General features: G+C 37.2%; 1 protein-coding gene and 1 pseudogene across 3 annotated transcripts in view; both read left to right on the forward strand.

Moving 5' to 3' along the window:
* The window catches only part of EFCAB7 (EF-hand calcium binding domain 7), a 47,526-nt gene extending 44,767 nt beyond the window's left edge, over window positions 1-2,759 (forward strand). Inside the window, exons 13-14 of one of the 3 annotated variants that reach the window (XM_042951985.1) lie at window positions 1,575-1,682; window positions 2,653-2,759. In XM_042951985.1, the coding sequence (XP_042807919.1) occupies window positions 1,575-1,682; window positions 2,653-2,727 (183 nt within the window). In that variant the 3' untranslated portion in view covers window positions 2,728-2,759. Of the gene's footprint in view, window positions 1-1,574; window positions 1,683-2,652 lie in introns of those variants that run through there. The other 2 variants (XM_042951986.1, XM_042951987.1) reach the window with 2 other exon arrangements.
* Window positions 2,760-3,238: 479 nt separating this feature from the next.
* On the forward strand, window positions 3,239-4,093 carry LOC122225895 (annotated as a pseudogene).
* The last annotated feature ends 9,392 nt before the right edge of the window (window positions 4,094-13,485 follow it).

Genomic DNA, 13,485 nt, shown 5'->3' on the forward strand with positions numbered 1-13,485 from the left:
TTCCATTGTCTGAGACCTATTTTTATCAAGCCAATTATTGCTAGCTTTGGCTACCATCCCTCCTACTACTGATATTGCAGGTTAAGGGAATACATGCATAAATGCTTAGAGATACCCAGTTTTCTAGAAACGTAAATTTTCATAAAACCTTACTTAAGATGGCTGGATTCTTAGGACTGTTGGCTTATTTCTTTTTAGTTCCTGGGTGAGATTTACGTTATTTTTCTGCCAGCCATAAATTCCTTAAAGTGTTTAAGGTTTGGCTGAGTATTGAGTCGGTGTGAGTCTATATTATGTAACTAACTCTTCTAGTCACAATAGAAGCCTCTGCAAGTGTAATATGGTCTCTGGTTTCAAAGAGTTTATGGGCCAGTTGGGAAGACAAACTCAATACTCTTGAAAGAGATGCGTGAAAATTAAATGTTAAATGACACTGTTTATACGTGTAATAGTTTTACTGTATCTGCATCTCTTGTAGTTGATGTTAGTTTGGACTATCGAAGTTGGGGAAGGACCTGTAATGAGGGGGAAGGGGACTGTGGTGTGGGATTTGGAGACAAACTAGGATTAGAGATGCAGAGACACACACAGCTGTTAGTAGCAGAGAGACAGTGTAAGGAGTAACACGTGAGAGGGTTAATGTGAGATATAGAGGGAAGAGTGAGAATATTCGCTATGCGGAAACAGAGAACTTTACTTAATGGAGTAATATGAAGGTAAATAGCATAAGTAGGATGGGTCCAGATCATATATATTATCTTGAAAATGAGGTAGAGGAGTTGGACCAAAATAGCCAGGGTCCCCAGCTGGAGATTACTGTCTTCAAGTGGATCATAAAGCTTTGGAGGGTGATTCCTAAAAGAAAGGAGTGTGCCTTCCTTTCTGCCCTCTATGTTTTACTAGAATTAAAAGGGTGGACGGGAGTCACTGCCTTATCACAGTTTCTCTGTTCTGCAGCTACCTATCATTTCTTAGCCCTGCATTTCCTTTCTTTCCCTAAAGGAAAATTAAACTTCCCTTCACCAAAATGATGTAATAATATTTTAGAGCTTCCTATTTGCCAGGCACTTTACATTTATTAATGTGTTTACTTTTCACAACAACCCAATGAGTTAAGTACTATCTGCATTTTACACACAAGGAAACTGAAGCATGGGGGCATTCAATAACTTGGAGAATGTCACATGCTGAGTAATAGGGCTGAGAAATGAATTCGGTAGGCTAATGTTATATTGCCCCTTTGTGGTCATTAGGGAGTGCTCGTAGCTTCTTTAGCAGGGGAACACTTTGGCTCCTACATTTCTTTTCATTCATCAGCTTCATACTGCTTTCTCTTGCTTCCTATCTATCCTAAAGGCTGTCTATTATCTGTGACCTATTATCTCAAGTATCACTTCTTCGGTAACGTATTCCTTTCTAGCCCAGACTGAGCTAATGTTTCTGTGTTTCTATAATATCTTCTATGTTTCTACAGAATCCTGCAAACACCTCTTTCACAAGACTTACAAAGTGTTTTGTAATAATCATTTTGTTTGTATTATTAAAGACTAGCAACTTATGAAATTTTTTTATAGTCAGATAATAAAGTGATTATTCACATCAACAACGAACTAAGTAAAAACTGCGTAAACAACAGAGGACTCAACATATTTGCAGTAGAAGTGGCGCCAAAGTCTACAATGGTAATGCATTGTTTTCTAATTAAACCTTTTGTTTTATCAATTAAAAAAACCATTTTTGCTATTAATACTGTGAATAGGTGGAAATATGAAATAAAGTCTAAAATTATTTTAAGTATGATATTACATTATTATCATCCTATATTGCGAGTAAGGAGATTTTGGTTTTAGTCCAGTTCTCACTTTGCTTGAGTGATTATGGGAGATTCAGTTAACCTCTCTGTTCCTGCCCCTTTAAATGTAAAATTAACATAGTACTACCAACTTTAGGTTCTTTAGGAGGTTAATGTAAAGATGAAAATAAAATGATGTACATGAAAGCACTTTGTAACATCATATAGAAATATAAAGTGGTGTTTAGTAAATGGGAATTTGATAATATAAAGTATTTTTATGTACATTATTAAGATTTTCTAACGTAACCTGAAAGAGAAAATGCCTCTAAGTTTTAGATAGCCATCTAAGTCAAGAGCCAGGAACAGTCATAGTTTCTGGTGTTAGCAGAACCATGGGTTTCTAATTTAGCCAGGGGGTCAAAGACATGGACCCTGAAACTGGTCTAGTAAAGGGAAAAAGGAAAAAGCCTTCTATTCCTTTCCTTTCTTCCTCCATTCTGTCCGTGACATCCAAAAACACTTTAGAACCAAATAGAGATTCTACAGAATCCCAATGAAGGGTTTAGAAAATGCTCTATGCTTAGTGAAAAAGGGGTACTTACTCCTCTATCACTCCTCTTTACCCACATTTACACATACCAACTATCAACTATTATATTTTAGTAGAATTTAGACTGGTTCATCCTGTTAGACATCAGATCATAGATTGTAGGTCCCTGCTAAGGACAAATGTTACAGAAGTTTATCTTCACAGGGATATTTTTTACATAGGGTCTAGAAATCTTATCTTGTTTAAAAATTAGTTAAAAATAATAATATGTAAAAGGAAAGTAAAATTTTTCTATTTTTATATGCAGGTTTGTCAACATGTAATGCCTGTGAATGAACGACAAGAATGGATATATTATTGTGTGTATTCCCTTATATCTTAAATATTGCTTTCTATTAGAGACTGTCAGGCTAAGAATTATTTCAGGTTTAGTCTTTATTTGTTGATCAACTAAATGCTGATCAATTTAACTGATGTATATAAACAATAATCTATTTAATTTGTATGTATTTATATTTTATGCCCATGTTATATACTTTATTATTAAAATATAAATAAATATAAAATATAAATAATAATGTTTTTAATATGGGGCTTTCTTATCAATTTATGGGAAATCTGGGCACATTTCACTTACCAATAGTAAATCAAAGTAAAATTATAGGTAAGCTTTTAAAAAGTAATACTCAGTGAATTCTACAAAATCCTGTATACTTTTGGTTTAATCTCACTCATCAAAACAAACAAACAAACAAACAAACAAAAACCCTCAAAGAAAATGTTAATGGGCCAACTGCAGCTAGTGCCCTTGACTCTCACCCTGGATTCTCACTGTTCTGTCCCAGAAGCCTGACAGGTCACAGACTCCTGTCCATGCCACTGTGATCACAGGCATGTGGCTGTGGGAGGACCAGGGGGTGGCCTTGGCCCCTTCTCTTTCCTCCTTCTGCTGCTGCTGCTAGTGACACACAGCCCCTTCAAAACCTGCCTCTCCACCAGCAGCCTCTACCTCCTGTTGCACCTTTCAGCTTTGAGCTGATACTGCCTCCTCCAAACCTCTGTGGGCCTGTAGGTATTCAGACCCCGGAAGCTGTTCCACCATCACCCATACTCGCGGTCATTCAGCAGGCAGGTAAGATCAGAGGAACAGGCCTGGGATTGGACGTTGAATTTACCTCTGAGGGGACTCTTGTCTTAATGCACTGTAGCACAGTAGGTATGACAACTGATGGTAGTGGCTGATGAGTGATTTCACATTTGAACAAATGAGAAAGCTTAATTCTGTAGCAAATCACAGATTCAGGAACAATTTCCCTGAAGACAGGATCTCTAACCTGAACCGTAAACTGATAATCCTCTTAGATGTCAAAGGTCGTGCACATATACTACTGGTGCCCTAAATAAAATGTACATGCAGTTTCTTCAGCTATACAATCTGTTTTTGTATCATCTTGCCAAAAGTTATTTGTAAGATGAGACAGATCAGAATGTAGTATTAATGGCATTAACTCAGAGAACTTGGAGCCTTAGCCATCTAGGAGATGGGGAACCACACTAAGATATTTGTGTTTCAGTCCATGTTTGTGGTAATAGACATTTTGCTGGATTAGGGCACGCATAATATCTTGTGATATCTGTATGGAATTTAAGCTTTCCTCATACAAAAGAATATTGTATTCCTGGACTCCTTAAAGAAGTGGTGGCTGAAGGCATTCAGGTTGTTGCTGAGGAAGATTTTTCCCTTCTGACATTTGTTACCGAACAAAAGGGAGGAAAATTTTTCCCCTCTTCCTTTTGTTCCTAAACCCAAACTTATCCCCACACCCGATGCACAGTAAGCCAATGTCTGAGACACCAGTTTTTAAGTAAAGAAAGCTTTTTTATCAGAAGAGCAGCCCAACAAAAAGGCTGGGGATCATCCGCCAAGCTGCCTTGCTCTCTTGAGCATAGGGACAGCTTATATATATTTGGGAAAGGAAGTGAATATATGAGAGGAGTGTGAGGAGTTTCTTGAAATCACGAAGTGAGGGGCCTCGAAACCGTCTGGAGGTGTGCATTCTTCCAGACAATGAGGTGTCATTTGAGACCTGGTACAATCAGATACGTCATATAATTTCAAGACAAATGTTACTGTCCAGGCCCCATTAGGTTTTTACAATCAGTGGGTAAATAGGGAGTAGGGCAGAAAAGGCAAAGTTAATGACTGATTGTGCATGAGGTTAAAGGATGCATAAAACATAAGTAGGGACCAAAACAGAATGTGGAGCTAAGTTAATAATACAACAAATACAACTATAGTCCTGCTTCTGCTTTCAAAACAGGTCCAGGAATCAAGTGTCAGCCTTGCTTTCTAGATTCCTTGGCTGTTCTAATAATTAAATAGACATAAGGCAGATTAACAGGAGTAAAAGAAGTTTAATTGTGTGCATATGGGAGCCCCACAAAGACATGAGACTCATAGACAGTCAGCCAGTTGAGGTTTATATACCATCCTGAGCAAAAGAGAGAGGATAGGAGTCTGGGCTTCAAAGGGGAGGAAGACGATTCACAGGAAGATGAGAAGAGTGAATGTCTGGTAAAAAAAAACATCTGCCACACTGTGCAGATAAGTCTTTCTGATTTAAAAAATTATCTCTAGTAATAACTTTCTTCCTGGTACAGGCCGACTCTCTAAATTCTTTTAGGCAGTTAAGGGAGAGGTAATAAGCTTTTCCCAAGTCAGTTGGCTCTTAATTGCTTTCAACTCAAAACAACCCACATGTTAAAGTGGCACGTTTTGGGGTGGCATATTCTGCTACCCCTCAATACCTTTGATAAAGATGTTGCTATGAGTCCCATCTTGGTTCCAGCTGTATGTCACTGATGCATGTTGGAAGACTACAAATCTCTAGTTCTAAACTTTTCCCCTGGGAAGGAACTGAGTGTATATAGAAACTGCCTGCTGGCCTTATGCGGGGATATGAAAATACTCTGTGCTAACCCAAAACTTGGGGCATCAGGTGGCTCGCACAAGCGATAGTCAATAATTGCATTTTTTATTTGACCCAAAGCAAAACCCAGTGTTGCCACCATGTTCCATGGAATACCTGAGTTTTACACTGTTGCTCTTGATAATCTGGGTCTACAAAAAGACACACATCTTCTGTCTCTGACCTCACTGAGGCATATATTCCCAGTGAAGATAAGCAAAGATTGAGTTGTGCAGTTGGTGGTTCAGATGCAAATGCACAAGAAATGCATGATCACTCAGAGTTGACATTTTAAAACTTGCCACAATTATGTAATTTACTTAACATTGTATTCAGTTATGTTATCAACGTACTGTAGGTGTCAAACTTGTGACGATACTAATGCAATCTTAAAAGGAAAAAAAAAAAGAAAATGCAAATGCAGAAATAGTCATTTAATTGTATATTTAGTTTTCCAATCAGAAAATATCGTTAAAGCAAGGGCACCTGGGTGGCTCAGTCGGTTGGGCGTCCGACTTCAGCCCAGGTCATGATCTCACCGTTTGTGAGTTCGAGCCCCGCTTCAGGCTCTGTGCTGACAGTTCAGAACTTAGAGCCTGCTTCAGATTCTGTCTCCCTTTCTCTCTGCCCCTCCCCTGCTTGCACTCTGTCTCTCAAAAATAAACATTAAAAAAAGAAAGAAAGAAAATATAGTCAAAGCAAAATTTGGAGAAATTCATTTTTTATATTAAAGCCAAAATCTAATCACAGTGGTAGGAGTACAGTTGATCCTTGAACAACATGGGTTTAAACTGTGTAAGTCCACTTAAATATGCAGATTTTTTTACACTACAGTATTGTAAATGTATTTTCCTTATGATTTTCTTGATAACATTTTCTTTTCTCTCACTAACATTGCTGGCACAAAAACAGACACATAGACCAATGGAATAGAATAGAAACCCCAGAACTAGACCCACAAACGTATGGCCAACTCATCTTTGACAAAGCAGGAAAGAACATCCAATGGAAAAAAGACAGTCTCTTTAACAAATGGTGCTGGGAGAACTGGACAGCAACATGCAGAAGGTTGAAACTAGACCACTTTCTCATACCATTCACAAAAATAATCTCACTAACATTGTAAGAAGAGAGTTATATGATACATATAACATACAAAGTATGTGTTGTTTATGTTATTAGTAAGGCTCTAGTCAGCAGTAGGCCATTAGTAGTTAAGTTTTGGGGAGTTAAAAGTTATACATGAATTTTCGACTGCAGGGGGTCATTACCCCTAACCCATGTTGTTCAAGGGTCTACTGTATTTTGTTCTGACAGCAAATAATTTTTTATGAGTTTACTTACGGATTGCTTTTAATTAAATGTGTTTAAAAATAATAGGACTTAAATCTAAATAGCATTTAATGAAGACTAGTACAGTGCATGAAAAAATATATTAAGTAATTAAGAACTCTATAACCGTAACAGTAACAATACTTTGACAGCTAGTGTCAGCTTTTAAATAGGAATACCAGTATGGCAGTATATTAGTTTTGCACCCAGTACATGCTAGCCCATTGTTAAATGTCATTTGGATTTTTGGCCCTTGATTTAGACACTTGTAAAATAGGTTGTCATTATGTAGCAGTTTGCATTGTTCAGATGATGTGGCTAAAAAGAAATGCAATGTGAAAGCGTTTTACTAAATCCAGTAAACTATATATTCCATTTCACAAAGTACTGAGTTGCAGGAAAGTTTTATCTTCCACCACTGTCTCCACTTAGACATATTAAGCATTTTTTTTTACCCCTTCCCATTACTCACTTGTTATAGTGGAAGAAAAAAAAACTTTTTAGGGTAGTTTTGCACAGATGACCGTATTATTTTTAGAGGTAACCTTGCATGTGATTCCATTTAAAAAGCACAAGGATCCTGCTTACCAAGAAGACCTCTAGATGCTTCAGATCTCTCCTGTGTTCTAAGTCCCATTCCTGCTTGTCTCCTTGGTATTGGCTCCCTTGAATTTTACCTACAAACACTCCCTCAATATTGACTTTTCCCCATTATTATTTAGACTCTTCATCTCATTCCCTATCCCTATCATTTCTGTCTTCCCCTTCTCAGCGAAAGGACTTGAAACAATTGCCCACATTTGCTATGCCCACTTTTTTTTTTTAATGTTTTTTTTTATTTTTGAGAGAGAGAAACAAAGCATGAGCAGGGGAGGGGCAGAGAGAGGGAGACACAGAATCTGAAGCAGGCTCCAGGCTCTCGGCTGTCAGCACAGAGCCTGATGCGGGGCTTGAATTCAGGAACTGTGAGATCCTGACCTGAGCTGAAGTCGGACACTTAACTGACTGAGCCATCCAGGTGCCCCTGCTGTGCCCACTTCCTTGACTTTCATTCTTTCCAGTTAATTCAACTAGTGATTGTTCCCCCAAGGATATCAGTAACTTCCTGTTCACTAAATCTAGTAGATATTTTAAAGTCTTCTCTTTGGCATTCTTCAGATTTTCTTCTCACCTCTGGATTTCTTTTTAGGCTTGTTTTTTTACGCATACTGTAGCCTTTCCCACTTTCCACATTCTCTCTCACCTCAGGCCTTTCTGCCTACAAATAATAATTGTTTCTCTACTCCCTCTTCTTCCTTCAGGTCTCAGTGAATATGTCACTTTTTCTAAGAATCTTTCACTGATTACTCCCTGACCAGGACTGCTTTGGTAGCCCTAAAACCTCATGCTCACTCTTTGTTGTAGTACTCATCATACTGTACAGGAATTACTGTTTATTTTACCCTCACTAGGCTGAAAGCAGGGAGTTAACAATTCCAGCATATACCATGGAACCATAATAGATATGTAATAAATATCTGCTGGACAGTTGAGTAAAGTGGGCAGAAAATTAAACTTAACCTGTGGTATGAATTTTTCCTAATTATTAGGGCTATTTGTAAATTAAAAATAGACACATAGGAAAATGTCTCCTTACTATTAAATTCTGTTTACCAAGATTTTGTTTTTCATGTCATTAACAGATGAAAACAACTACATTTAATATTTTGTTGATATTTCATTAGATATTCTAGTAAACCTGTTTTCTTGTGAAGCCAGCAGTTTTCTTTTAGATCTATTTTTGGTGTAGGTCAAATATGATGCAGAAATTTAATACACCACACTAATCATATTTTGGATACAATCCAGGAAAATGAAAATACATTTCTGATTTTAGCCACCAGAGGGTGAGCATATTATTTATTATTCATATTCTTCATTAGATAGAATGAGAGAGAGACAGACTGACTGATAATATTTCTCAGCACTGGGTTAAGTCCTTTATGACTTCTAAGATTGCTTTGGTGAAATATATGGTATACTAAGGATTTACCTATAAACAGGCATATACACCTATCTTATTAGAGAATATATAAAAATTATTTCTAACTTGTAAAGTGGATACTAAGTCTTCTGCTCTTAAAAAGGTATTGACTCAAAAAAAAGGTATTGACTCACTTCCTCATGAAGTTACAAGTATAAGGACATATTAAGATGGTCTTGCTAGCTTTATCTAGTACAGTAAAGCCTATCTTTGATACTCAGCCTAGCTTGATTTGGTGGTGGGAAAAAAACTTCTTAGTGATTAGAGGAGAAACATGGCAAACATGGAGAAACATGGAAATGATTTAGGGAAAGTAGATAAAATTAATGTGAGAGACAGTTTAGAGGCCAGGACTGGTAACGGTTGCTAAAAGTCTAGGGGGTAAAGGATTTTGGCTGCTTAAAAGTGTCTGTACTTGTTAACTGTGGTTAGTTTTGTCTAAGGAAGATGAAGAACAGGCATTCTCAGTTATTATCAATAATTCACAAGCTGCCTTCATTTGTGATATTTGACCAAAGTCAATTTGTACTTTAAAAATAGGTTCTGGGGGCACCTGGTTGGCTCAGTTGGTAGAGCATGTGACTCTTGATCTCAGCGTTGTGTGTTCAAGCCCATGTTAGGCATGAAGCCAACTTAAAAAAAAAAAAAAGTAAAAAGAGTTTCTCTATTTTTTAAAATAATGACAGTTCTAAAGATACATATTAATGTTAAAAAGAAGACCTACATATTAGAAAGGGGTTAGAGGTATGGTTCCATTCCCCCAAAATGAAGAAAAATATTTTTCAATTTCTTTGAGTCACAATTGACAAATATCCAACATTTCATACATATTCTTAACTTTATTCTTTCCTTTACAATTTAACACAAGATCAACCAACTTAAATTCAAAGCCACCTTAAGTTCAATCATCTGAATGAGGCTAATGTTAACATATAATAGTGCCATCACTATAGAATACCAGCATTGTAAGCTTTCTGGCAACTTTAATATGAATATACAGCATTACTAAAAATCAAATTTTTCTGTGCCTTTTTCTAAACCTCTGTTGCAAAAAATTGGATTTAGCTTTTGAAATAATTGTTTTTTTTTCTTTTTTTTTAATTTTTTTTAACACATTTATTTTTGAGGCAGAGAGAGACAGAGCATAAACAGGGGAGGGGCAGAGAGAGAGGGAGACACAGAATCCGAAGCAGGCTCCAGGCTCTGAGCTGTCAGGACAGAGCCCGCCGCGGGGCTCGAACTCACGGACCGCGAGATCGTGACCTGAGCCGAAGTCAGACGCTTAACCGACGGAGCCACCCAGGCGCCCCTGAAATAATTGTTTTCTTAAAGGGAGTAAAAATTTAGGAGGTGACTAGACTGGAAAATGGTACACAGGGATATCCAATTGGCAAACTTCTATTCCATATTGCATTAGTTATAATAGAGAAGTAGTAGACATGATCTCTGACCTCAGAAAAAGAAAGAGCTGAGAAAATGTGTTACATGTTAGCCTATTAAGGAATAATATTAAGTCTTAAATTAGTAAGCACTGATCATTAAGCATAAACTAGTGAAGAGGGTATGGGAACAGAAAAGGAAAGGAAGGCTTGCCCAAATATTTTTAGGGGCATAAGACTCAGTAGATTGAAGGAATAAAAGACGCGTAGTTTGAAGCTAAGTAGTGCTTTCTTTTTAGTCATGCAGTGCAATGTTTTTAAATTTTTTAATATAAAAACACATTTTTAATAACTATTAAAGGAAATGAGGCATGGACTTTAAAATATAGAGAAGTATTACACTAAGGTATTAGACCAAGTTTGATAGAATAAGTTTGGACAAGTTGAAAAGACCAGTGTGTGTTGGAAGAATCAGGAATGTGCTAGAACTTTAAATGAACTTTGATGGGTTAAGAGAAGATTTCAAAAGGGGTAGGAAGAAATTTCAGGCATTTTCTCATGTTTTTCACTTTTCATAGAGTTTCCTAAATTGTGTCTCTAGTGTTAATATCATAGGCAATAGGTTAATCACATACTCCTTGAGTGCCAAATATGTGTAGAGCACTTCTTTATCAGAAAAAATAGATTATGACAAGCATTATACTCTGTACTTTTAACATACATTTTTAAATGCCTCGTCCTTCATGAAGCCTTTAATCCTTTCTCCAGTCCAGAAGAAACTATTCTACTTCTTGAACTTCTATTTTAAAACTAATACTTTTTTCCTGTGAGACTTTTTTGTTTTGTCTTGTTTTATTCAAGTAAAAATGGTGTAAATAAAGTAGTTCATTCAACTTTTTTTAAAAATGTGTTTATTGTGAGAGAGAAAGAGAGTGCACGTGCATGCAAGTGAGCGGGGGAGGGGCAGAGAGAGAGGGAGAGAGAGAGAATCCCAAGACTCAGGGCTTGAACTCATGAACCATGAGCTCATAATGGTTGAACCATAGTTCATTCAACTTTCAATTCAAATAAGGACTTTCCCCTGAAACACTCATTGTATTTAGGAATGTAGTAAAAGTGCTATTTGGGTTCATTCTCTTCATCGGGCAGTTTATTAATACAATATGTAGCCAAGGGTTGAGATTTAAAGTGAAACTGACATTTTTTTTTTTTAAGTTCCAAGTGTGGGCCAAAGAAGAATACAATCTTCACAGTGTAGCCTGGTGCCTCTATCCTGATTCATGCTAGGGTGTCTTACCCACCATTGCTTTTGTACCATCTGTAAAAAGGAAAAAAAAACCCATCTTGCATTAAAAAATAATTTCAACTTTGTGGACCCCCTAAACAGGTTTAGGCTACCAGGGTTTCATGAGCCACACTTTGAGAACTAGTGAGGTAGAGGCTCACTTTCTTTATCTATGGCTCTCCTTGTGAAAGCAAAGGCCTGGACATTTATTACAGGTGAGGTTCTCTGAGTCTTTGGGTGAATTGCCTTCACAGGCATCATTCTCTTAATAAGGAAAATAAAGATAAATTAGGGAATTTAAGAAACTTAAGTAGTATCTACTGCTTCCTAATACTGGCACAGCCTAGTTAAGATGGATTATAAGACTTGTTAGGGAAATAGCTGGTCAAGATGACACAGCCTTTTAGTGTTACAACTCAACTATTTTTTAATTGAGGTATAACTGATGCAAAACCTATCAGTTTCATTTGTACAGCATAATGATTCAGTATTTGCATTTATTGTAAAATGATCACAATAAGTCTAGTTAACATTTAACACTTCATATTTAAAAAAAAAGCTATACAATAAATTTAACCTTTTTGGGGGGAGGAGAGCAAGGTTGTATGGTTCTATTAATTTAAAAGATTTGTAGATTCATTTCACCACTACCACAATCAGGATACAAAACAGTTGCATCACCAAAAGATTCCATTATACTATTTCTTATCATCACATCCTTCTCCCCTTCCCCTTCCAAACACACACACACACACACACACACACACACACACACACACACACCTAGCCCCTGGCAACCACTGATCTTTCTATTACTATAGTTTCCTCTTTTTGAGAATGTCATGTAAATGGGATCCTGCAGTTTGTAACCTTTTGAGACTGAATTCTTTCACTCAGCCTAATTCCTTTGAGAGTCATCCAAATTGTATGTATTAGTTTGTTCTTAGTATTTCTTTCTTTCTTTTTTTTTTTTTTAAATAACCTCTACACTCAATGTGAGGTGCGAACTCAGGACCCCACGATCAAGAGTTGCATGTTCCACTGACTGAGCCAGCTGGGCACCCCTGAGTAGCATTTCTTTATATGGATGTACCACAATTTGCTTATTCATTTCCTAGGCCGTTTCCAGTTTTGGGCAGTATTAATTGAGCTGCTATAAACATTCATACACGGGTTCTTTTGTGTGAACATAATTTTTCATTTCTCTAGGATAGATAGGAAGAGGTGAGATTGCTGGGTCATATGGTAACTGTATGTTTGGCTTTTTAAGAAACTGCCGATGTGGGGGCGCCTGGATGGCGCAGTCGGTTAAGCGTCCGACTTCAGCCAGGTCACGATCTCGCGGTCCGTGAGTTCGAGCCCCGCGTCAGGCTCTGGGCTGATGGCTCGGAGCCTGGAGCCTGTTTCCGATTCTGTGTCTCCCTCTCTCTCTGCCCCTCCCCCGTTCATGCTCTGTCTCTCTCTGTCCCAAAAATAAATAAAAAACGTTGAAAAAAAAAATTAAAAAAAAAAAAAAAAGAAACTGCCGATGTGTTTTACAGAGTGGCTGTACCATTATGCATTTCCATAAACAATGTATGAGAGTTTCAGTTGCTCTGCATCCTCCTCAGAACTTGATATGGTCAGTATTTTGTATTTTAGACATTCTAAAAAACATGCAGTAGTATCTCATAGTAGTTTTACTTTGCATTTCCTTAAGGGTTTATGATGCTGAGCAACTTTTCATATGCTTAGTTACCATCTGTATATATCCTCTTCAGTGAGACATCTCTTCAAGGCTTTTGGCCATTTAAACGGGGTTTTCTTTTGAGATTTGAAGCTTTTTTTTTTTTTTTTATAAATTCTGGATACATCTTTTGTTGGAGATGTGAATTGCAAAATTTTTCTCTGAGTCTGTAGCTTATCTTTTCATTCACTCTCTTTTGTTTTTAAGTTTATTTATTTTGAGAGACAGAGCCTGTGCATGCAAGCAGGGGAAAGATAGAGTGGGGAGAGAGAATCTCAGGCACTGACAGCGCAGAGCCTGACATGGGACTCAATCTCATGAACTGTGAGATCGTGATCTGAGCTGAAGTCAGACGCTTAACCAACTGAGCCTCCCAGGTGTCCCTCTTTTCATTCTCTTAACTGTATCATATGGAGAGCAAAGCTT

The sequence above is a fragment of the Panthera leo genome, chromosome C1 (assembly GCF_018350215.1).
Source record: "Panthera leo isolate Ple1 chromosome C1, P.leo_Ple1_pat1.1, whole genome shotgun sequence".
NCBI classification, from domain to species: Eukaryota; Metazoa; Chordata; class Mammalia; order Carnivora; family Felidae; genus Panthera; species Panthera leo.